Source organism: Nerophis ophidion, linkage group LG06 (assembly GCF_033978795.1).
Source record: "Nerophis ophidion isolate RoL-2023_Sa linkage group LG06, RoL_Noph_v1.0, whole genome shotgun sequence".
In the NCBI taxonomy this organism is placed as follows: Eukaryota; Metazoa; Chordata; class Actinopteri; order Syngnathiformes; family Syngnathidae; genus Nerophis; species Nerophis ophidion.
This window is the reverse complement of record NC_084616.1, coordinates 38849387-38876113: the sequence shown is the minus strand read 5'-3', so window position 1 is coordinate 38876113 and position 26727 is coordinate 38849387. Positions and strand designations below refer to the sequence as shown.

The 26727-nt window shown below is 39.7% G+C and overlaps 1 protein-coding gene across 1 annotated transcript in view; it reads left to right on the top strand.

Annotated features, from left to right (window-relative positions):
• The first annotated feature begins 5079 nt into the window (after nt 1-5079).
• The window catches only part of arhgap1 (Rho GTPase activating protein 1), a 34257-nt gene continuing 12609 nt past the window's right edge, over nt 5080-26727 (top strand). The window contains exons 1-6 of the mRNA XM_061903685.1: nt 5080-5195; nt 14883-15118; nt 20170-20268; nt 20345-20432; nt 22466-22597; nt 22688-22774. Of these exons, the coding sequence (XP_061759669.1) occupies nt 14995-15118; nt 20170-20268; nt 20345-20432; nt 22466-22597; nt 22688-22774 (530 nt within the window). The 5' untranslated portion in view covers nt 5080-5195; nt 14883-14994. The remainder of the gene's footprint in view (nt 5196-14882; nt 15119-20169; nt 20269-20344; nt 20433-22465; nt 22598-22687; nt 22775-26727) is intronic.

Genomic DNA, 26727 nt, shown 5'->3' with positions numbered 1-26727 from the left:
CAGTGGTGGGACAGTCATCTAATAGAACTTCTGCTGTGCAACTCTTTTTATAGCAGGGGGAGGAGCTCCATAAAATACATGATGTAAGGGAGTTGAGAACAATTCGGCAAAGGATGTTGATACAGAACAATTTAAATTTCAGCGTGTGGTTCTCTTGTGAACTTGTCCTGAAATATGTATCACATTTAGCCATAACCCAACGCAAATTCGGCTTAAAACTGCAGGTCTGATTGAGGTCGAGGATAATTATTTTAAGGTCAAAGAAGAGAAGGGCGTTCTGGCATGAATTTCTACTACCTAGTTTAAGTGATCCAGTTTAGATTATTTTGTCCCTTTTGGTTCTTGTGTTTGATTATCTGTTCACAAGTAAGAGTGCACTACTGCTGCATCACTGGATGCATCCATTTTTGGGTCTTAAATGGAATGCTTCTGTCAGTGACGTGCGGTGACTTTCACACCAAGGGCATCATATAACAAGCTTGCATACGCCCGAAAACGTGCCATACGTTCTTTTTCAGGGCAAAGCTGAGATGTACTGTATCCAGATTGACATTGACATGGGAATGTGCGCTGCCTCACGGCATCTCCATAGCTACCGTACGTACATTTCTACATGCTGTGGATACTTTAGTGACACACAGAGGTGAGGCTGGATAATAGTTTACATAAAAAAGCTCCAACTTTTACTCCTCAGGCCGATTGATGTGCCCATCGCAGAGACATATGGACAATTACCTCCCCCACACTGACATCTGGGCTCAGATGTCACATATTCGGCTGCCCCCACAAGAAGCTGTTCTGTACTTCATTGTTATGTTGAGTAGTCAAACTGGAGTCAAAGTATTTCTTATTCTTCGTGACATGCTGTCATGTTTAAATGTTAAAGATTTCAAACAAATCCATGCATCAATTTTCTAGCTCAATTGTACCTTTCTGGATCTCCGGAAGGAGTTGGGGGGTTTCACATGAAACTGTAATCTGGCTACTGTAAAAACACATTTTGTCTAAAGTTTACAATCATTGTAGTGACTATTTTTTCGAACAAGGTGCAGCACTAATTTCCCCAAGGCAGTTTTGCCCATGCACATATATCTTATTTTTAACTTTTTCATGACACGACCATTCCTCTTTTTATTCCAACCTGCCTTCAATTCTCGGGGACACGGCAATGTCAGGCTGACAATAGCTATGTTGATCCATTGCCCTGATCATGTTTTATTTTAGTTGGATTACCTTGGTTCTGTTTTCAGCACCCCTGGGTTTGTGTTTCTTAGTTGCCATGGGTGCTGATTATTTTCACCTGCCTCCGATTAGGGTACTAATCAGAGAGCTATTTATTCCTGCCTTTTGCCACACTCGGTCTAGCTGTCTTTTTTGCTTTACGCAACAGTTACGTATATTGTTTGATTCCTGAGCTAAGCTTCACAATTTGTTTAATTGTTCTCTAAGCTAAGCTTTCCTATTAGCTTTTCCATAGCAACCCGTGCTATCGGCACGCTTGTTCCGCTTGTATTCCTGCCTGACTGGTTTATGGTAAATAAATAATTTTCCCGTCTGCATCTTGGAGAAACGATCCACGCATTAACATGCAACCCACCTTAAGAGTTGTTTAAACGAAACCCAGGAATGAAGCACCTCCTACTGACTTGAGATTGGTCAGATCGTGCAGTATACTACTTTAAATAGATTTGTGTCTTCATAAGAGGGCGTGGTCTGGGCGTGCCAAGCCACACACACGTCTGCAGTCAATTTTAAGTTGATTGCAGGGTTACAAAGAAATTTCATTGGATTTGTGCATGCAACCACTGAACCATCTGAATTTTTACTTGCCGTTTTGTGGACCTAGACTTAAGATTATTTTTAGTAGGAAAGATGGCGGCGCACTGCCCGGCTGCAACTGCAGAGGCCCGTGGTAGTAATGGAACTATTTTGGCAAATAAATTGGTCAATTCTGAGAATTTCACAGTTAACTTGCAGCGTAGTCACTCCAAGGTAGCATATGACCCCCAGGCAATTTTAGATTTGGATAAATCGAACAGTTTTAGACCGAAAGATGCGTATACTCTGGACCTCCTCGGTAGCATTGAAATACTATGCCGGCGACACCGAGCGGCCACGAGCGGGGACCGTCGATGGAGGACACAAAAGCGGTGAGACCGGAAGCAGAACCGCGGATGCTGAGTGGGGCTAACAACAAAGCTAAAATCTAATCCTCACAGAACACTGCTTCCTTCTATCCTGCTTTCAAATGTCCGCTCCCTGGAGAACGACCTGGACTTCCTGAAGCTGGATTTAAATGCAAGACAGTAGACGAACGAATGCTGCGCCATATTTCTCACAGAAACTTGGCTGAAACCATCTGTTCCAGATGAGGCAGTTTCGGTCGGACAGGAGCAGCACTCTCACTTGTAAATTCCAAGTCGGCGGTACTTGCATATACACCAACAACAACTGGTGCAACAACAGGGAGAGGGTCTCATGTCACTGCTCTCTCGATGTAGAACTACTGACTATAAAATGCAGGCCATTTTATATATCTCAGGAATTCAGTGTTATGATCTTGACAGCAGTGTACATTCCTCCCAGTGCAAACACCAAAGAAGCCCTGAATGCTTTATACTGCTCTATAAATAAACTGCACTCCACACATCCAGAAGGAGCTTTCATCGTGTCAGGGTTTGATTGATTGATTGAAACTTTTATTAGTAGATTGCACAGTACAGTACATACAATAAATACAATTGGCCACTAAATGGTAAACCCCAAATAAGTTTTTCAACTTGTTTAAGTCTGGGTCCATGTAAATCAATTCATGGTACAAGTATATACTATCAACATAATTCAGTCTTCATACAAATTAATCATCAGAGTATATACAGGTACATTGAATTATTTACAATCCGGGGTGGTGGGGTGGGGGGTGTAGTTTGCTAGCAGCATATTTCAGTCATCATACAAGTTTATCATCTGAGAAATTGACATTGTGACAGTGTAGGTCTCACTTCGGAGGATATGTACTGCGAGCAGTGAAAATAGTGAGCTCAGAAAGCATAAGAACAAGTATATACATTTGATTATTTACAATCCAGGGAAGTGGGATGTGGTGGGGGGAGGGGAACTTCGATTGAGCTAACATGAAAACTGTGTTCCCCCATTTCCATCAACATGTGAATTTTGCAACCAGGAGTGGAAGCATGCCAGACATCAAACAGGCATACAAAGCTACACCCCGCCCCCACTTCGGCTCCTCAGACCCTCTCTCTGTGATGCTAATTCCTGCATACAAGCCCCTGCTGATCAGGAAAAACGCTACAGTGAAGCAGGTGAGGAGGGAGCAATGGAAACATTACAAGCGATCGGAAAAACTGTGACCGGCAACCATACGCAAACAGGATCACGGAGAACAGCCAGCGCCAGACACTTTAAGAAGGACAGGAATTCCATTAGTTCCTTTATTCAACAAAATTGTTTGTCGGCCATAACCACACCAAAAAAATGCGTAAAATACTTTTATCGAGCAAAACTGGTCATTGTCTACCATACAAACCACGCCAAAAGCACCTCTTTGTCATCTGTTATATCAACAGCAGCCGCTTGCTCTCTCTCACCTGCACCAACACATACACTATGGCAATTAGCCACAGGTGCGTTCATGGCCACACAAAAAGTTGGACAACTCCAACACTACACATTAAGTGTAAATTTCGGGTCTTTTTACTATGACTCTTCAATCGGTGTGCCTATTCTACTGTCATTTATTAAGAATGTTAATTTTTGGATATTAATCATGAAATTATGTTACAAGTATACAGAATTGCTAATAAAACTATTTATTTTACAGACAGAAAGTTAATAAACACTTCCTCTCATGCAACATGTGAAGGTTTTAGGGGAACTAAATGGAATCTCTGAAAGGGGTACACAATCTTTCCAAAGCAGGACCCCCACCCAGGCATAAAATACGAAAGTGCATAGCTGATAAAAAAAAAACCCAACAACAATATTTAAGTAGGACAAATCATGTATATAGAAAAATAATCTCATGAAAATTACTATTGTCACTTGATTATAATAATGAGACATTTAAATAGTTATGTCAGGTTTGAGACAAATGTGCTGCTGCATGGTATGGCCACAGTGTGCACGTCTGCATTCTACTGAATGCTCAGGGTGTGTGTGCGTTTGCTCACACACATGAAAAATTACAGGGAACATTGCCAATAGGCATACCTTGGTAAAATGTCTCTTCTTTAGTTTTGGGCGTACATTACTTATTTTCACCTTTGCTAGCGTTGGTTGTAGTTCGTTTTAGTGTTTGTTTTCTGATCCAACTGACAATAACCAAATGATTGCCATTTGTTGTGATATTGTAAACAGTTATTCCTAAAAAATAGCCTAAATTCTATGTAAAACTGTATTGGTTAGAGATTTTTTATTGACAAAACGCTTGTGTATTCAACTATTATGGTGCTAGCACCTCAACCCCCAGTAAGAGGCAGTGGATTGTTTGAAGTTCCTTGGAGTAGCCCAGTCGATCGAGCTGGATTTGGATGAGTATACGGCAACCTCAGTCATGGAGAAGGGGAGAGGACGAAACCATTTTAACCGGGATTGCATTACCATATTATTAACATATGGCTCCTTTAACTGAGAGAGACAAACTGTACAAAAATTCAATAAAAAAGATCAAGTTTATATATGAATTTGTATTTGCAGTTACAAACATCCATACATCCATTTTCTACCGCTTGTCCCTTTTGGAGTCACGGGGGTCTATGGAGCCTATCTCAGCTGCTTTCAGGCGGAAGGCGTAGTACACCCTGGACAAGTCGCCACCTCAAACATATTTTATAATAATCCCAATAGAGGGCATAAATTGATGACTGCAGTTGCACATACTGTAGCTTTATAAGTAATTTTGTGAATTATATTTGTATATCTGTCAAACAACATTAAATACGCAAAATTTCCGACAGTATTAATTCATATAGCCAACTGTTACAAATGTTTTTTTTTCTATGGTTCTAAACGTCGCACATGTGCTTTTATTTTGACATGTACACCGTGTTGGGGGGTGGACGGAAAGCCGGATTTATTTTGAAAGTGCCAATGCGGAAAAAGTGCTGCATCGCTGGTTTTTTGTTGCAGTGCGGAACAAGTCTGTGGTGAGACATTTGTACCCTAAAAGCTCTCAGGTAAATACGAAATAACACATACTTTTTATTATTGTTTTATTTGTATCCCGTAATTGTTGGGATTTACACATGACAGTCAGGCGAGGTCGCAGTTTATCCATTGTTGCTTGTGCACTAGTTTGTTTATGCTTACTGTAGCCACAATTATCTGCGATGGTCATATGATTTTTCCCTCAACTTTTATCACTGATAAAAAAAGACACATCTACAAGGATTATATATTATACAGAATTAATGCCCGTATTTGTGGTATTTCCACACCATGGGTTGTAGTGTTTCAAATGAGACGTCTTTGCTAATGTTCTTTATAAGCTAGCTCTGCTAACAGCTTGATTAGCACAACAAATGGACGTCAGCACAAATTCAGTGTTTTTGGTTCCTTAATTATGTTCTTTATCTATGTGATATTGCTGTATCAAGACGTGGCAGCTCACTTTTTATTTCCTCCGATACATAGACATTTTGAATACACCTGACGTATAATGTACCAAATCCTAAAGAGAAGGATGTAAAAGTGTCTGTCAATATACTAAGCATACGTGCTCTAGAAATAATCATTGTATGAATTATGTTACAACCAACTTTTTAAAACGCATGTAAACGCCTTAATTATGTCGCTTTCGACGTTTCAAATGTCTAAATTGCACAAATTATTCAAAAGGGTAGCGGCATCCCCTTCCGTATAGACAACAGTAGTACGCGCTCAATGCCCTCACATCATCATCATTTTGCTCAAAACTGCGCTGCACTTAACGACATTAAATTAGTGTTGTAAGCACAATACCAATGGCGCGCAATTTGCAAAATGCGCCACCACTTTTTCAAATTTAATGTCAAATCAAATCAAATGTTTATTGGATTCATCACTATACAATGTACATCCACGACTAAACTACTGACTAAACTACTACCAAGTGTGGATTCAGGCCGGGTGACCTATTTCAAGTTCCAGGTAACCCTACATTATTATACTGTATAAATAGTAAACCAAGTTGTGGTAGTAGTTTAGTCAGTAGTTCTGTCGTGGATGTACACTGTATAGTGATGAATCCAATAAACATATGATTTGATTTGACATTAAATTTGCAAAATGCGGTTGCACATTTTGCAAATTGCGAGCCATTGGTATTTTGCTTACAACATTAACAAGAACACAAGGGAGCCAATCAAGAGACAAATTAACGTTACAGAGCCTGGAATAACAAAACAACAAACAAACAGTGATTCTCAAACTGGGGTCTGCGAGCCCAACTTTTCAAAATCTCCCCAAACGTGTCCCAAACACTTGTGCTAATTTTGTTGCCATTTTTGTCTACTGTGGTGAGGTGGCGACTTGTCCAGGTTGTACCCCGATTGTAGCTGAGATAGGCACCAGTGCCCCCCGCGACCCCAAAGGGAATAAGCGGTAGGAAATGGATGGATGAATCTTTCACAGCCCCTCTCTCCACCCCCCCAAACAGTGCTGTATGGTGCGACAAATTTACTCGCAAATGTGTATTAAAATAAAAAGTTCAACTGTAAAAAAAAAAAACTAAAAAAAACTGTTGCACATGTGAAAAGGGATTTCAACCCTTTTTATCACATTTTGCTTGTAAAATAAATCCATCCAAATTTGATAAAAGTAGAGTAAAATTTTTGCTCAGTCTATACCATGTTTGAAGTAAATTGAAACCGAAACCAAATGATTGGTCACTTGCGCTGAGAGCTTTGTGTGTCCCCCCACCCTGCCTGCGCCATGCACAGAGGGGAGCGGGTTTAACCGGATACACATTGTCAAATAACATGAAGCAATGTGATAATCACAAATATTATTATCAAGGAGTAGGTCAGGCTGATTACAAAAATAAATACCAATCAAATGTATTGCAAAAGAAAGAAATCATAAAAACTATGGAAACATAAATTTACATACAATTATGTTGTACTTAAATAAATAAATTCTAACTAAATCAATAATAAATACAAATACGGTAAATGTGTCCAGGGTGTACATCGCCTTCCGCCAGTGTACAGCTGGGATAGGCTTGAGTACCCCCCGCGACCCAGTAAGGGACAAGCGGTAGAAAATTAATGGATGGGATGGGTTATAGTTGTTAAATAAACTGTCAATAAGATTACAGTTCAAATGGAAATACAGCTTCATCACTTTAGTCATATTTTTTGCGCTGAAGAAACTTCCTTATGACTTTAATTCCAGACTTCTGTTGTTTGACATTAACATTACTGCCTTACGTGGTGGAAAAGTGTTTTACAACTGAATACCTCTGCGGCCCATACTGACCACAGCTGAGAAACACATATGTTTTTGTGGCTTAATCTGTTCTAAACACCACACCATCAAAATATTATCAAATATTTTTAATTTGTAACACTCCGTAAAAGCAGTCAACTGCTGTATATATTTGGAACATGTAAAAAATGAACAGCACAGTCACACTAACATTTAACAATTCAACAAGTCCAAAAACGAGTAGGAAGAAGCAAAGCTTATTTGATCCTACCCCATCCAATTAAAGTGCCTGATATTGTTATCAAGCAGTGTTCTTCTACAGTTCTTCTTTGTTTTATTTTGTGAATACCATGTGCTTATAATACCTCTTAAACTGACCCAAGTTTATGCATTAAGTTCCTTACCTCATCAGTGTCCTTGTTGAATTCCACATACAGATGTGCTAGAAAGATGTCTTGAATGCATACAAATGGGTGTACCCCGCTTTCCACCCGAATGCAGCTGGGATAAGCTCCAGTCACCCAGTGACCCTGAGAGGGACAAGCTGCAGAAAATGGATGAATGGATAAATATTATTAAGTGTACTTGTATACCTGTTTCCATATATCTCTACACAATAACTCAGGTATGGTAACACCAAAGAACAGTACAGATTATGGATTGCTTTGTGATTCAAGATTAATTTTGAAATAATTCTAGCCACTTTATTTTGTATGTACTTGACATTTGGTTTCCAGCTCATTTTGTTATGTACTCTAATTCCTCTAAAACATATTTTCCTGATCAATGTCAACATGGAAACGATAAAAAAGGTTATTGAAGAGATCTCAGGACCATTTATGTATATTAGTAACCTATTATTTCAAACTGGTACATTTCCAAACAAAATGAAAATAGCTAAAGGTGCACCAATTTATAAGACTGGAGACAAACATCTATTTACAAATTATACACCTGTTTCTTTACTTCCACAATTTTCTAAAGTCATTAAAACATTTTAAATAACAGATTAGAGAGTTTCATAAATAAAAATAAAATACTCGTAGAGAACCAATATGGAAACAGAGCTAATGTTTCAACTTCAATGGCTTTTATTTAAATTACATAAGTTATTACCAATGCAATAGATAGTAAAAAATGTGCGGCGGTATTTATGGATCTAACTAAAGCATTTGACACAATTAATCACAATATTTTAATCAAAAAACTACAACAATATGGCATCAGAGGGTTAATCTTAAACTGGATAAGAAGTTATCTAACGACAAGGAAACAATACTTGAAGCTAGGCGAACACACTTCTAAAACGCTAAATATATCCTGTGGTGTACCTCAGGGATCAATACCAGGACCTGAACTGGAAATCTAATGTAAAAAATATACAACATAAAGTAGCAAGAAACACGTCAATAATGAATAAAACTAAACATGTTCTCGACCAAAAATCACTTCATATTCTCTACTGCTCACTAGTGTTACCATATCTGAGTTACTGTGTAGAAATATGGGGAAATAATTACAAAAGTACACTTCATTCACTAACAGTGTTACAAAAAAGATCAGTTAGAATAATACATAATGTTGGATATAGAGAACATGCAAGTACTTTATTTATTGAATCAAAGACACTGAATTAAAAAGCAAACTATAACTTGCCACCCAAAAATATACAACAATTATTCTCAACAAAAGAGGAGAAATATAATCTTAGAGAAAAATGTAATTTAAAACATCTGTATTCTCGTACAACACTTAAAGGCCTACTGAAATCCACTAATACCAACCACGCAGTCTGATAGTTTATACATCAATGATGAAATCTTAACATTGCAACACATGCCAATACGGCCGGTTTAGTTTACTAAATTGCAATTTTAAATTTCCCGTGAAGTATCCTGTTGAAAACGTCGCGGAATGGTGACGCGGAACGGTGACGTGTATGATGACGCGTGCGCGTGACGTCAACTGTTGTAGCGAACATGTTCTTCCAGCACCGCTCACGGCTAAAAGACGTCTGCTTTAATCGCATAATTACACAGTATTCTGGACATCTGTGTTGCTGAATCTTTTGCAATTTGTTCAATTAATAATGGAGAAGTCAAAGAAGAAAGATGTAGGTGGGAAACGGTGTATTGCAGCTGCCTTTAGCAACACAAACACAGCCAGTGTTTCCTTGTTTACATTCCCGAAGGTGAAGCTTTACTATGGAACAGAGCGGTCAAGCGAACATGGTTCTCTACCACATGTCAACCGGCAGGTTTCGGGGAGAAAATTGTGGTAATAAGTTGGCTCTTACCGTAGACATGAGCGGAGCTTGCGTCCTCCTGCAGCTGCGGACTTTACCTCCTTCCACCGGAGACACTGGCGGTCACCCCACCCGTGGCCACACCCCTCCGACTTTCAGGTACCATATAATCTCACTAAAACACTAGTAACACAATAAGCAGATAAGGGATTTTCCAAAATTATCCTAGTAAATGTGTCTAATAACATCTGAATCGCTCCCACTGCCCTCGCCTTTTTATTTTTTTTCTCTAGTCCTTCATTCTCACTATCCTCATCCACAAAACCTTCATCCTCGCTCAAATTGATGGGGAAATCATCGCTTTCTCGGTCCGAATCGCTCTTGCTGCTGGTGGCTATGATTGTAAACAATGTGAGGAGCTCCACAACCCGTGACGTCACGCGCACATCGTCTGCTACTTACGGTACAGGCAAGGCTTTTTTATTAGCGACCAAAAGTTGTGAACGTTATCGTCGATGTTGTCTACTAAATCCTTTCAGCAAAAATATGGCAATATCGCAAAATGATCAAGTATGACACATAGAATCAACCTGCTATCCCCGTTTAAATAAGAAAATCTAATTCCAGTAGGCCTTTAAGACCTTTAGTATATCTGTATGTGGAATCAAACAATGCACTAATATGATCCACTTTAAGAAACTCTTCAAACTTAAAGTGTTTACAAAGTACAAAGAAGAAGAACCATGATAAATATTCTGAATTTATTCATCCATCCATTCTTTCATTCTCAAAATAATCTTACTTATCTCATCGTATGGAATATAACTTATTTCACCAATTATTTATTTATTTTTGTTGTGATTACTTATGTAGTATATTGTGAATAAATTGAGAACAGGAAGTGAACAAAACTTTTAGCAACTGTTATGTAAAAGAAAAGGGGTAGGAAGCTATGCTTCTTCCTACTCCTTTTCGAACATGTTTAAAAGAGAAACTGGAAATTGTGATGTATCATTTTCTATGCTTGCATTTTCAAACTCAAACTCAATGTCTACGCCATCTATGTTTTAATTGTGTTTGAGTTTTTTATCTTGCTTGTAACTTTGGTTTTGCTTAGATTCAAGGCTAATCTGTTTTTAGCAAAACATCTTTTTAGTTTGTTCATTTCTACCTTCCATCCATCTATCCATCTTCTTCCGCTAATCTGAGATCGGGTCGTGGGGGCAGCAGCCTAAGCAGGGAAGCCCAGAGTTTTCTCTCCCCAGCCACTTTGTCCAGCTCTGCCTGGGGTATCCCGAGGCGTTCACAGGCCAGCCGGGAGACACAGTCTTCCCAACGTGTCCCGGGTCTTCCCCGTGGCCTTCTACCCTCCTACTGGTCGGACGTGCCCTAAACACCTCCCTAGGGAGGCGTCCGTGTGGCATCCTGACCAGATGCCTGAACCACCTCATCTGGCTCCTCTCGATGTGGAGGAGCAGCGGCTTACTGTTTTCATTACTTTCTTTAGGTTTTCCCCTGAGCAGAATGCAGTTGTTTCATCTGCAAGTAATATTAATTTGAGGTATTTTGTGTCGAACTCATTTTCGCTCAGGGGCCGCATGGGGCAAAATTATGGCATAATAACTTAAATACAAGTACGACAACTTCAGATTTTTTTTTTCGTTTTATGTACACATGACAAATAATGCTCTTGACAAAACACTTCAAGTCATTTGCAAATTCTGAGTAAAAATTTGGTGCCGTTTTAAAAACACCACAGAGAACACATTGAATTTAGACGTAATCTCAGTCTGTCTAAAAATCAATTAAACTTTAAGTCACAGCCCATCTTGGATTGAACAAAAAACTAAATAAAGCATAAATAAAAACTATGGTATGTATCATCTACCTCATTTGTCATTTCCACATATTAATCCTCCGCTAACTCAACAAACCATCTAAACCAGGTGTGTCAAACGTACGGCCCACGAACAGGTTTTATCCGGCCCGCGGGATGAGTTTGCTAAGTATACAAATTAACCTGAAATTTTTGAATGAAAGAAACAGCTCTTCTACATGTGTCTACTGGATGTTGCAATAGCAATTCTTTGTATCTCTGTAGATCAGGGGTCGGCAAACCGCGGTTCCGGAGCCGCAAGCGGATATTGGATCACTCTGATGTGGCTCAGCTGCATACTTGCCGACCCCCCCATTTTACCGGGTGGTTTTCCAAATTTCATTGCCTCTCCCAGAAATCTCCCCAGGATAACATTCTCAGATTTTCACTCAGACAACAATATTGAGACCGTGCCGTGATGGAAATGCCTTAAACGTCCTCTCGACCAGGTCGTAGCGTCCGCTTTAATACTATGCTATCTGAGTGCCGGCCGGCCACATCTAGTGTGCGGCTGCTCACTCAACGCACAGACGACTGCAAGGCATACTTGTTCAACAGCCATACACGTTACACTGAGGGTTGTTATATAAACAACTTTAACACTTTTACTAATATGCGCCACACTGTGAACCCACACCAAACAAGAATGACAAACAGATTTGGGGAGAACATCCGCACTGTAACACAATACAAACGCAACATAACAAATACCCAGAATCCCATGCATCCCTAACTATTCCGTGCTCCCCCCGCGACCCCAAAAGGGACAAGCCGTAGAAAATGGATGGATTTAGAACAGCAGTTTCTTTAATTTAAAAATGCAGCTCAATATTACACTGAGCAAACTTGCCTCGCAAGCTGCGTTGAACCTGTGCCCGCGGGCCGCATGTTTCATATCCCTGATTAAGGTCTTCTGTGGTTTGACTGAAGTTGTTTATGTATAGATTTAATAGTGTTTGTCCTTGAGCTGACCCCAGGGGTACACCACAATATACAGTACCTCCCAACATTCTGATGTGTAATCTTTTAGCCTCACGTATTGCATCCAATTGGTTAAGTAACTTTTCACCTGCCATTCCCCTAATGCGTTATTGTTCTAATTTTTTCAGTAGGATATTGTGATTCATTATATCAAATGCTTGTGATAGATCCATAACTACTGCAGTTGCACATTGATTATGATTTATTACATTAGTAATGTCTTCGGATATTTCAATTAGTATCCATATTGGTTAGCTGTCAGTAATTACGCACATGCTGTGTGTGTGTGTGTGTATATATATATATAGGGTTAGGGTTAGGTGGTTTATCCTATCACATACAATGATTTTTTTTACAAGGCCTCGCCTTCTGAAATACATCTCTTATTGAGATTTTCCGGATCCTTGTGTGGAGCTCAGCGAACTACAAGGATCTGGCGAGAGTGAGTTTAAAGAACATGTGCTATGCAAACAACTTTTTTTTACAGAACTGCTTCCTTGTGGAATAGCCTGCCTTGTATATTTAAGGAGTCAAATAATGAAAGTGCATTAAAAAAAAAAGCTACTACACTAAAGACCGTTTTTTCATTCCATTGTATCCTTTACTTTATATATTATCAATCATTAATCAATCAAGTTTATTTATATAGCCCTAAATCACTAGTGTCTCAAAGGGCTGCACAAACCACAACACAAACCACAACGACATCCCCGGTAGAGCCCACATAAGGGCAAGGAAAACTCACCGCAGTGGGACGTCGGTGACAGTGACAATGATGACTATGAGAAACCTTGGAGAGGACCGCATGTGTGGGCAACCACTAGATGGAGCCCGAGTGGTACGTGTAGCAGTTTGAAAAACACTGCTTCAAATCGTTCTGCCTCTGAGTGCTGTGGCACTTGGGGTGGCCTGTCAGATTTTAGGGGTGATACGTGCCACCCTGGTACACCCCCTAGATGAGGAGGTGACTTTCCAGGGTATACCCCGCCTTCCGCCCGAATGCAGATGGGATAGGCTCTAGTACCCCCCATGACCCAGAGAGGGACAAGTGGTAGAAAATGGATCGATGGATTGACGTTTTACTTATAAACCAGAAAAAGATACCTTTGTGAAGACGGACTGTGCAATTTCTGAATGAGCCGCAGGAGAGGACACTTATTTTTTGCAACGCATTTTGGTCGTTTGTACCTGATAGATTATTGAGGGATAATAAGCAGTGTTGTGTGTGACAAAAAGTCGTGTGCACAAGAAACAAAATGTGTCAGAATTGAACCTATTGTTAGTACAAGATTGACAACAAGTTGAAGAGGTCATACGTTGACTACTTTTGGACGAGTAGTTGAACATGTAGCATTTGCACCACTGTCTTTTCAGTAATCTGGAGTGAAACCAGCAGAATGTGTACATTTAAACATACAATGCTTCTTCTTAGTGTGTTTAAAGCCTGTTGTTTACCACTGTCAGAGGCCTGGGCAATATAATGATTTTATGTATTTTATTATATATTTTTCACTAATGTGCATGCATGCGCGTGAGTGCGTGCGTGCATCGCATGCGTGGGGTTCGCAGCAGTGAAATGGTCTATGCCTGTTGGTTAGTATCTACATTTATTTAAAGCAACAATCCGTCAGTTAGTATAACGTCAAACATTGGCGGTTGGACACAGTGCATTTGTTTGCATAAGTTAATGAGAGTTGGGAGATGTATGTGTGGTGTACAGTGGGGCAAAAAAGTATTTAGTCAGCCACCGATTGTGCAAGTTCTCCCACTTAAAATGATGACAGAGGTCTGTAATTTTCAGACTTCATAGTTTACCTATGATGAAAATTACAGACCTCTGTCATCATTTTCAGTAGGAGAACTTGCACAATCGGTGGCTGTCTACATACTTTTTTGCCCCACTGTATAAGGGATTAGAAGAGTACAGTCAAAGTGATGCAGTTGAAATTGTCTTGGACAATATCCTCTTTGGTCATTTTAGCAGGTACATATGTGTAACAATGCTCACGCTGCGCGGTCCAGACCTGCACACTCCTGAGAGTCAAGCATGCTAGCCAGTAGGCTTGAAGCCCAAGCTTCCAACTCACTGATCAAGGCTGCCATTAGTCCTGAATATTCCTATAATATCCTGCAGAGCTGCATCAAAATGTATTTTTAGAAAGATAATAATGCTCAGCTTCGAATAACACTGTCTGAGATAAAAAAATAAAAAAAAAACTTGCCACATTGGTTGTAATTAGCTCTAAGTGTGATGCAATGCAGTTGTCATTTACAACCATATTATAAATGCTATTGATCTATTGTATATTTTTCTGTACATCTTGTAACCGCATTGATGACGTTTATGTTTTTCAGGACTCTTATCTCCTACCTGTTTGTGCGGGTGTGCTTGTGTGAGCGCGTGTGTCGAAGAATTCTGTGTGTGGTTGTTTGAGTGCTTGTGTGCTGTGCCTCCCTGTAGTGTGCAATGTCTTCGGAGCTGCTGGTGGATTTGAGTGAAGACCCTGCTACAGCCCAACTGGGCCAATTGAAGCTGGCCACCTTAGAAGACAAACAGTTTCCGGCTGATGAGTCAACTCTCAGCAAGTCTGGTCTGTGGCTCATATTTCCATTACACTTTATGTACAATGACAAGGACATGCACAGCATGGACACATAATTTTTTTGTAGCCATAACATAAGTTCCTCAAGAATCTGGGGAAGTAATTCATACACAGCGTTGCCTCTATTTTCGTATAAACCCGTTCCAAAAGGTCAGACAAAAAACAAATATATGCAATAAATTGTTCCCATTGAAAAATATTGTTACATGGATTAAATAAAACTAACCTATTCATCTGGATTTAGCCATGTCTTTGACAAAATAGATGAATGTTATACAGTCATTCCTCGCCATACCATGCTTCAAATATTGCGTCCTCACTTTTTAGTTTTTTAAAGCATATTCTACTTATTTCTTGCCTAAATTACGTGTTAAATTTAGTGTTCTTTGTGTATTTTGTATTACAGTTAAGAATTTCTCGTTTGTTATGATGTTGTGGCAATCAATAAAATATACTTACCAAGCGGGACGTTCATTTCTGGCTAACAGGTATGCGAATCTTGGCGCTGTCTTCACCACGACTATCAAGTTGACCAAGTTTTGGCAGAACTGTTTTTTAGTACTCTTCATCTTCAACGGTTTTCGAACGTTCGTTTTTGGCGTGAGTGATGTCAAAAGACAAGACATAGAATGAAACTTGGCGCTCCACTTAATGTGAAGAAGACCGCTTTTAAGTCTCAGCAGCTGTCTGGGCAATGTGAAGTAGACATGAACGCTGTTGAAGCACTTCATCTTTGACCTCAATATCACAGCTCTACATGACATCCATGAGCCTTTGGCGTGTCGTAGCTGCAACTATCAAGTTTACCAAGTGTTTGCAGAACAACACAGACAATGGTTTCAGCACATCAAAGCCCAGTTCTAACTTAGAGGAATTACCCATGATGCCATAACATGAATGACACTTGAGGAATCTACAGTAGAACACACTCAAGGTCTCATATTGGGTAAAATAAATGTAAATGTAATGTTTAATCTTTAGTGGGCTCTAATAATGTTTAAAAAAAAAAAAAGAATTGTTGAAAGTCATAAACAGTTTTCTATATTTCAAATATGAAGATATTCAATTTATCAATAATAATCATACTCTACTTAGGCCTTAGTATTCCCTGAGGAACATAGGCTGCCGACGAAAGCCTTCCATCCATTCCGGTCTTGTGACCTACGGTCGGGTTGTTGCCATGACAGCCCCTCAGCCCTCATCTCCTGTTCCGTGCTTCTTCTCCAGGTTGTTCTTGGTCTCCCTCTGTTTCTTTTTCCCTGTGGGTTCCATGTTAGTGCCTGTTTGGTGATTGATTTATTAGGTTTTCTAAGTGTGTGGCCTATCCATCTCCACTTCCTTCTCCTGATTTGCAGTTTCACTGGTTCTTGTTTGGTGAGTTCCCACAGGTTGGCATTGGTGATGGTGTTTGGCCAGTAGACTCCTAGGGCCCGACGGAGGCATTGGTTTACAAATGTCTGAAGTTTAGTGAGTATGCTATTGGTGGTTTTCCATGTTTCTGATCCGTACAGCACGATGGGTTTGACATTTGAGTTAAATATTTTAAGTTTGGTTTTGAGAGAAATGGGTTTTGCTCTCCATATTTTGTTTGTTTAGCATGTTGAATGTTGTTCTTGCTTTCCCTATTCGGGATTTGACATATTCATCTGCCCCTCCATCTGCACTGATTATGCTCCCCAAGTATGTAAAACTCACTACCTCCTCTAATTGATTATGGTCCATTGTTATAGGTGTATTGTTTTTGTTATTGATACGCATTACTTTTTGGTTTGTGAATTGATCTTAAGCCCAAGAAATGCAGAAGCTCTGTGTAGTTTTTGTGATTCGTCCTGCATCTGTTGGTGAGTGTGAGCTAGGACAGCTAGATCGTCTGCAAAGTTTAGGTTCTCCAGTTGTTCGGTAAGGCTCGACTGTATGCCGGTTTTGCTGTTTTTGGTTGTTTGGTTCATGGTCTAGTCAATACAGAGGAGGAAAAGGACAGGCGAGAGCAGACATCCTTGCCGCACCCCAGTCAGGACCTCGAAGACCTCCGATGGTAATCCGTCATGTAGGACACGACATCGCATCCCTTGGTAGGTGCTCTTGATGCTGTTGATGAGCTTCGGTGGGAAGCCATAGTGTGCCATCAGCTTCCACAGTGTCTCACGGTCGACACTGTCAAAACGCCTTTTTAAAGTCTATAAAATTAATATATATCGGTGAGTTCCATTCCATGGATTGCTCTATTATAATCCTGAGGGAGGCAGTTTGGTCAGCACAAAATCTTCCAATTCTGAAACCAGCCTGGTTTTCCCTCAGTTGTGCATCGAACGATTTCCGCATCCTTTCTAGTCGAATGTGGTTGAGCACCTTCCCTGGCGTTGAGAGGAGCATAATTCCCCCGTAGTTTTTACACTCCCTGAGGTCTCCTTTCTTGGGAATCTTTATAATGTTGCCATCTCTTCAGTCTGATGGGACTATTTCTTCCTCCCAGATAGCTTGCATGAGATGGAAAAGCATGCTGGAGGATGTTTCGATATCTGCTTTGAGAGCTTCTGCTGGTAGCTCATCTGGCCCTTCTGCCTCTTCTGCTCTCAGGGCTTTGATGGCCTTCCTGATTTCCAGTTTGGTAGGTGGGTTGCAGTTTATTTCAAGCATGATTGGAGCTGGTGGAATATCTGCAGTCAGTTGAGGTTGCTCTCTGTTTAGTAGGTCTTGAAAGTGATCGGTCCATCTCTAGAGTTTATCTTCCTTGGTTGTGAGGAGTGTACCATTTGTGTCTTTAATATGCATTTGAGCTTGTTTAAATTTGCTGGTGAGCATCTTTGTGGTTTGATAGAGTTCTTTCAGATTATTCTTTCCTGCTGCTTCCTCTGCCTGCTGCGCTAAATCCTCCATGTACTTCTTTTTTGTCCCTTCTGACACTCTTCTTCACATCCTTGTTTACTACTTCATATTCTCTTTGTGCTGCTGCCTTTCCTGCTCTCGTTCTGCATCTCTTAACTATCTCCTTTTTTTCCTTCCTCTCACTAACTTTATTGTGGGTTTCTGTGGATAGCCTTGGTTTGTTTGTGGACTTTTTTCTCTCTACAACTTCTGCACAGGTCTCTTTCCATGTGGTCTTCAAACTTTACCAAATCCCTTCTACAGTTCCTTGTGCTTGTGTTGTCTGGTCCTGTAGTACTTGAAACCGGTTGTGTAATGTGACTTGGTATAGTTCCAAGGTGCCTATATCTTGGAATTGTTGTATGTTGAATTTGATCCTCCCTCCTCTTTGTCTAATGCATTTCAATTTCAACTGGAACCTTGCTGTGACTAGGTGGTGGTCAGATGCAGCGTCAGCTCCTCTTCTCGCTCTGACATCAAGCAGTGAGCGCCTGAATTTCCGGCTAATGCAGATGTGATCAATCTGGTTTTCAGTTGTGTGGTTGGCAGAAACCCATGTTGCTTTGTGGGTGTCCTTGTGTGGTAAAATGGAACCTCCAATAACCAAGCTGTTGTCTGCACATACTGTAGGAAACCTTTCACCGTTTACATTCATTGTTCCAAGCCCTTGCGTTCCCATTATCAGCTCATAGCCATTGTTATTTCCTCCTATTTTCGCATTCATGTTCCCCATTAAGACCATGATGTCCTTTCCTTTCTTTTTCTGAAGAATGTGGTATAGAAGATTGTAAAAGTTGTCCTTCATTTCATCCTCTGCATCGTTGGTATGTGCATAGCATTGTACTATTTGAAGGTTAATTTTCTTATGCGTGGTATGGAATTTTGCAGTAATGATCCTTGAGTTGATGGGTCCCAACTGATGAGGGCCCTCTGAGCTTCTTTGGATAGCATGAACCCTACACCCTCTGTATGTGGTGCAGAGTCTTCTGGGTGCCCTGAATATAGTATGGACTCACCACTGGCCAGTTTAACCTGCCCCGACTGGAGCCATCTGGTTTTGCACAGAGCCAGGGGAGATATTCTATATCTCCTCTTCTCTTCCGCTATAACTGCTGTCTTTCCCCCTGCATACATGGTTCTGACGTTCCATGTTGCGATGTTAGTGGAGTGTCTAGGGGTCAGAAGAATTGAATGCACCGTCTCCTTACGGTTTTCCGAGTGCATCGTCATTTTCTCTTTGGTTTGTGTAACCGAAAAGACTTCCTTTCCAAGACTTTCGGATTTTTTGGTTTTTGTCAACGTTTCTGTAGCAATGAGTTTTTATGGGTTGGGGTTTCTAGCCCCAAGCCTAACTTTCCACCATTTCTGGTTTCGGGAAGTTTGGAGTTGACTTGTTAGTCCCCTCGCCTAGTCTATTGTCTTCCAGGTAATGGGTTACAGTCTCATACCACGTGAGACCAGACATAGGGTCGTGTACAAGCTGTCTTGGCAAGTCAAGCCCAGTCAACTCCTGCTACTGTATAGTGAGAGCCGCACCAGCCACAAGCAATGAAACTGTTGCAAGCCCACCCTACCAGCAGAGTGAGACAAATATTCAATTTATCAATAATAATCCTACTTTGCGTAAATTATTTACAACGATTACAACAAATTAACTGTGATAAACAAAGGAAGACAGTAGTCTGACTCTGAAATCAGATCATACTGCTGTAATTAAAGGCGATCAGATGTTTAAAAGTCCAAATTTGATTTTAAAACATTGCTCGCTTGGTGGATTAATATTTTTTTCATTACGTTTTCTAAGAAAGTGATGATATTTTGTAAATAAAGGTAATTTATGGAGCTTATCACTCTGTGGTGTTTAGTCGCTAAGTTCATAACACTGAGCCCCCCGCTCTGCCATCTTATTCTCTGGCAGGCTAGATGTGTAGTATTGTGTTTATGAACAATATCTATTTGTGGAGGTCCAATTTTTTACTATCATGGAAAATATTGATGTGATTTAAATATGATGCTACACTCAGTTGAAGAAGCTTGTGGTGAAGCAAGTGTTTGACCCCAGATATCTTCACTCATAAAGACCAAAGCATTCAAATAAGATGTTTTAACAGAAAAATGACAACTGCATTGTAGATGTTTAATGTTAATTGTGTGTGTGTGTGTGTTTGTTTCAGACACGGACATCTCCCAGCGTTTTGATGCTAGTTCCCCCCACCTGCCCTGGGACCATCCTTTTTATGACATTGCCCGACATCAGATCATCGAAGTTGCAGGTCAGCATTTTATCGATGCACTTCTCTCAAATTGTCCTGCCACACTATTTTTTTCTCCTTCTTTGTTTTCTTGTAGGAGATGACAACTTTGGCAGAAAAGTGATTGTGTTTAACGCCTGCAGGATGCCGCCCCAGCATCAACTGGACCATCACAGGCTTCTCATGTGAGTTAATCCTAGCTTTGAGTCTTGCCATAGGGAGGAATATTTACACAATTTTCAACTGACTGATTCTTAGACCTGCAGAGATTTATGGATTTTTATTTCTATGTTAGCACAGATCCTATTGATTGTTATGGGTCTGATAAGGCAAAAATCTAAATAACATTTTGTCTCTCTAATTTTAAACCTTAAAGATATTTTGTGTTTTTTTTGTAAATCCAAGAACTTAATTGAATTTAAAATTATTTCTCAACCATTGTGTATGGGATACAGTATTTGCTGTCAAAGGTGAGATGTGTGCAGCGTAGAAGTGAAGCAGTGCAAGTACTCATAATCGGATTATTTTAAACGGAACCTTTTATTGCTGGTATTTTGACGTATATCGGTACAACTTCAACTGAACTACACCAGCAGATACATTACAAACAAAAATTATACTAGTATTTAAAATAATTGTGTGACTGCCAAAATACATTCACCTCCCAAATCGTTGATCCGATTGAAATTCAAGCATCAAAATATTCATCAATTTTAAGGCTCATTCAAAAAACTTGGAGTGAATCATAATTTCATGTTTTTGACCATTTTTTCTTTTGACTACTCCTACACAATTTTCAACTAGTTGAACCCATTCCACTATGAAAACATTTGTCCTGATTAGGACAAAGAAAATTGGTATCTTTGGTATTTTAAAAATTCCCAGTTTTTACAGTATTCATGATTTTTGAAAATATTGGACAAAAATGATCAGATTGTTTTGCACAAGGAGGGGATTGTGCGTCTTCCTTGTGCCAAGGAATGAGATCATGCATGTTTCTTTTGGTGCAATGAAGCAGTGCCATCGATTGTGCATTCGCTCTTCATTGTATGGAGAGTTCTGAGTTGGGTTCATGCAGAGTGTTCTGAGTTTGCTTTTATAAAAAATCAAAGAAAGAAATGGTGACGAGATAGGAACAAGATAAAGATCCAAATCAATATTTTATAACAATGGTGTCCAAATTTCTGCCACTGAGGGCCACACTGAAGAATCAAATCACGCAGCGGCCATTTTGATATCTTTCATTTTCTAAACCATTGCAGTATGTAGATGCCAGCACGGAGTTACAGGGGTTAGTGCATAAGCCTCACAATACAAAAGTCCTGAGTAGTCTGTCTATCTGTGTTGGCCCTGCGATGAGGTGGCGACTTGTCCCGGGTGTACCCTTCCTTCCGCCCGAATGCAGCTGAGATAGGCTCTAGCCCCCCCCCCCCACCCCACCCCACCCCGCGACCCCTAAAGGGACAACCGGTAGAAAATGGATGGATGGATGGAATGACAATTGGTACTCATCCCACCACTCTCACGGTTGCCTTTTTCTTTCCTTGAAAATAACCTTCAATGCAGGTTTATGCTCAATATATATATATATATATATATATATATATATATATATATATATATATATATACATATATATAGTTGCAATCAAAAGTTTACATACACTTGTAAAGAACATAACGTCATGGCTGTCCTGAGTTTCCAATAATTTCTCCAACTCTTCTTTTTTTGTGATAGAGTGATTAGTGCACCGTTTCTTCAGCCGTTTGTGCTTGTTTGTGGCTCATCAGTAGCAAGTGAACTGCAGCCAAGTTTCCCCTGTTACGGCACAGCCCGACGGTCAAAAAGAACACGTTTCGTTAATCGCCCGTTATGCCTGCAGCCCTTGGAAGAAGTTTGGACACTCCTGTTATAATATGTATTTTTGTTTTGGGTGGGAGGCAGCAGTTTTCAGTTGTTTAATTAAAAAAATAATCAAAGTTTTTTACATAAAAGATAAGAAATCCCACCGATTTTAAAGCAAATAGTATATGTTTGAGACACGGTAGCTGAGATCATAGGTCAGACTGTCAGTTTTAATTTCTGTGGTTTCCCATCTCTAAAACTAAAGATACATTTTTCCTGTTAAATCAAGATTATTATTTAAAATGTTGCAATGAAATCTCTTGTCTGGAGATGTCCTAACCTGTAAGCATTGATGTGTTTCTGTCTTGGCTAGGTACCTGAAAGGAACATTGGATCAGTATGTTGAAAGTGACTACACGCTGATCTATTTCCATCATGGTCTGACCAGTGAAAATAAGCCGTCACTCAGCTGGCTGCGAGATGCTTACAGGGAGTTTGATAGGAAGTAAGCTTAGTCACTGAACAATGTCAGTGCTGATGGATGATGGATTCAATGTTGATTTTTTTTTTTAATGATGTTTGTTTTGTTTGCCAGATATAAGAAGAATATAAAGGCCTTATACATCGTCCATCCCACAATGTTCATCAAGACCCTGTTGATTCTCTTCAAACCAATAATCAGGTATATATTTCTGTTTTGAGCCAGAATACAAGTTAGCATTGTATAAATAATAGGGCTGTCAAACAAAGTATGTATCTGCATATTTTAATATATAGTATATTATATTCCATAGTTAACATGTAACTATTTGCAGATAGAAATAATTATTGATATTTAACAAGTGTACTTTGGATGGACCTTTTTTAGATTTTTTTTACACTATCAACATTGGTTTTCAGCAATTTATTCGCTTTATGTAAATGTTTATTAAACATTATTCTTTTTAAACAGTTCAACACTAAATGGACATAAACATCTTTACTGACAATGTAAAAAAATGACCTCCAGTGCAATAGTGTCATGTCAGATATTGTATACCTGACAGTTTTTTGCTGGAGCACTTGAATTCAGAGGGTTGTTGTCACAGCTTAGCCCATTTATACCACAAAATGTGGACTGTTCCAATAATGCTTTATTTGTCAAAACAGTTTCGTAATGTAATCTGTGATATTTTTACTTAACAAATATTAAATTGTTGTAGTATTATTGTAAATTTTAAAAGGGAATTAAGGACTCCAGATGTGTACCTATTGTCTATTCCAGTGTATACCTCCAAAGTAGTTATTTTAGAAGCATGTTCCCAAAAGATATACATACAGTACTGTAGGTGAAGTAAAACAAAAATATGTTCAATGTATTCAAACTCATATTACTTTTTGGTAAATACACTTCGATGGAGTATGACTGTTTGGGGTTTAAAAAAATCAGAATGTTAGCTTCCAAAATAACCTAAAACCATGCTCCATCTGGGGATTCATGGCTGCTTGGACTCTTTGCCGCACTTGGTCAAAGTCTTCCACCCGCTCTATGCAAGCAAAACTCTGTCTACCCGAAACTGTATCTTGTCTTTCATAATACATTTGTCATGATTGTATGGGAAAAAGACAGGGAGAAAAACTTTAAAAGCGTGATAAGGTCTATATTTTCCTTTGCACTAGTATGCAGCACTTATTTGATTTTTTGACAGAACTCTACCCATCAACCAATGTTTCAGTGTTTTCACAATTTTATTGGCTATTCAGTGTTTCAGTAGTCATTAGGATTTGATGTAATTTGCTTGAGCTATGTGGAGGCTGGTACATTTTTCATTGGTTATTTTACCTCAGCAGATGGGATAAACGGTTGTCTAGAGATCGGTGTCAGTCAAACGTTTATAGAGTCTCTTCTTTTAATGTTTTCTAAATGGTAAATAAACCCAAGCAAGAGTCAGCCAATAATACAAGTAATAGTGATTTAATCTATTCTACATACAGTATAAATGCCCTTTGAAAAAAAACTCCAACAACGATTTAGATACTAACTGGCACATTCATTTAAAAAAAAAAAAACATAATATTTGTCTATTTTGGTCATTTTAAGCATTGCGGAACATTTTTTTGGTGTGCATTGCAATAGTCGCTACATTGGGACTAAGGGGTGTTAGGCCCCGTCAGAAATCTATGTAGCCCCAGTTAAAGCCCTACAGCATTTTATATTATATGTTTAAATACTTTTATTTAATTAGTTTAAATAACTAAAATAGTCATTATGTTCTGATTTAATCCCCTCTTTCGTGTGTGTGCTCGTCTGTGTGTTATAAGGGTAGGCTCGCAGTGAAAAGATGCCAACATCATCACAAGTTACACGAATAAAGGTGACAAACTTGATTGCGGCAACAACAAGGGGTTTGTGGCCCTCACTTCTGCTGGAAAGGCGCTCTCAAAAATCATGCTGCTGCGGCTGATGAATAACATCACAAAAGTTTTGCTCCCTGAAACCCAGTGAGGTTTTAGGAAGAACAGGAGTGGACACGATTTTTTACGGCAAGGCAACTTCAGGAAAAGTGCAGGGAACAACATCAAAACCTCTTCCTGGCCTTCATCAACCTTTCCAAAGCCTTTGACACAGTAGATAGGGAGCTCCTTGGAGTGTTAGACAGGTTTGGCTGTCCAGCCAAATTACCATGATGGCCCGAGAGATCATTGGCAAGCAGTAGTCAATACTATTCCTTTTCCACACAAGAGTGTGACAGGGGTACATACTTGCACCTGCACTCAACATCTTCCTCCTCTGCATTACCCTGCTTCTCCACAAGGAGTTACTGCACAACAGTGGCGTGGTGGATTTCAGACTGGATGGCAACCTCTTCAATATCAATAGGCTGCAGGCTACCACCAAGCTGTCTAATGTGCAGGTACTTGACACGCAGTACGCAGATGACTGGGCTTTTTGAAACCCACTCCCCTGACAACCTGCAGACCTTCTTTGCTGCTGCTGTACAGGCCTACAGCAGTATGGGGTTGTCAGTCTACATCAATTAAACCAGGGGTCGGCAACCCGCGCTCCGGAGCCGCATGCAGCTCTTTGATCACTCTGGTGTGGCTCAGCTGTAAACTTGCCGACCTTCCTGAATTTACCGGGAGATTTCTGACCTCAGTGCCTTTCCCTGAAATTGTCTAAGGTTAGCATACTGCGATTTTCACTCGGACAGCAACATTGAGGGCGGGCCATGATGGCAATACCCATAACATATTCTAATACAAGTAGTTGAGCCCACTGTTACATAACACTATATGCGTGCCGGCCGGTCACGTATTGTGTGTAACCTCTATTACAATCCTCAAGCGATTGCAAGGCATAATTGTTCAACAACCATGCAGGTTACACTGAGGGTTGTAGTATAAACAACTTTAACACTCTTGTATTTAAAATGGAAACAAAAGTACGCGTTTCATACAGAGCTTTCCAGGGGCGCACTTAGTCCCGTATTTTTATGACTGAGAATTAAAAACTAGTCTGTAAAATCTAAATACTTTCCTTGAACGACAACGCAACCGTTTGCTGCGGGCTTAGCCAATCGATGGCAGCGTGTCAGATTGCTCACCTATAAAATTCATTGCAGTCTGACTTTTCTGCCATTTGCTTTGCCTTGGCTGTCACTGTGCCTGGTGCCAGCTAACTAGATATCAGCCCATTGTCTGGTAATTAAATTAAACTTTTTACCTCAGTGACATTTTTTTTCTTGAAAGCTACATATGTGACTATCATATTTAGTAACTCTGCTCTCTTTTTGTCATAATAATAATGTCTTGACATCACCTTGTTAAACATAAACATAGTGTTTCCAGCTATATGATCATTAAACTATACTTTAAAAATGTGTACAGGAGTCTTCAACAGGTAATACAGTAATTATTTTATATTATTTTATAAGTGTTCAGCTCAGTCATTATGCTTCTATTTAATAACAAATTACCACAATATATCATAAAGACCATGACCACAGACAATGATCTGCTTCATAAATAAAGCACAATTGAAATAAGGTTAAATTAAACAAACAAGAAGCGTACAGTTGCCTCCTTTCGACCTTCATGGTTAGTGTAAAACTCCTCCTGGCATTTAATCCATTACACTGTGACACAAGATACAAGAGTTCTTGCAATGTCCGAAAGCAAGAAAAGTGTTGCCTCCATCCATTGCGGACTCTCGACTGGATGGCAAAATCAAACTGCTCGGGGGTCCAAATTTTGCCATTATCTTATTTTGGTTCCATTTCCTGCATGTCTCCCTGAGCGCTCGTTTCCCTCACCCGTCCCTGATTGGCAGCCTGGCACACCTGGTTATAATTGCCAATCAGACGACTATTTATGCTTGCCTCGCCCTGCAGTCAGGGCTTGATGATTGTATCTTGTGTGCTTTTGCCTGTCTCCTGTCTCCTGGTTCCTGCTTTCCCTGCATTTTGACATTAGTCATGTTTTCCTGCGCTACCCCTCCCATCTCTGCATCTAAATAAATAATTCTCAACTGAAAGTCTTGCAAGCCAATTCTAATCCTCTAGATTAATCTACGCTTCTCAACTATTCAAGATTATCATTGTCAGAAGCTTAAAATTGTGTGTGTACACACAATTGTAAGCTTTTGAATGTATATTA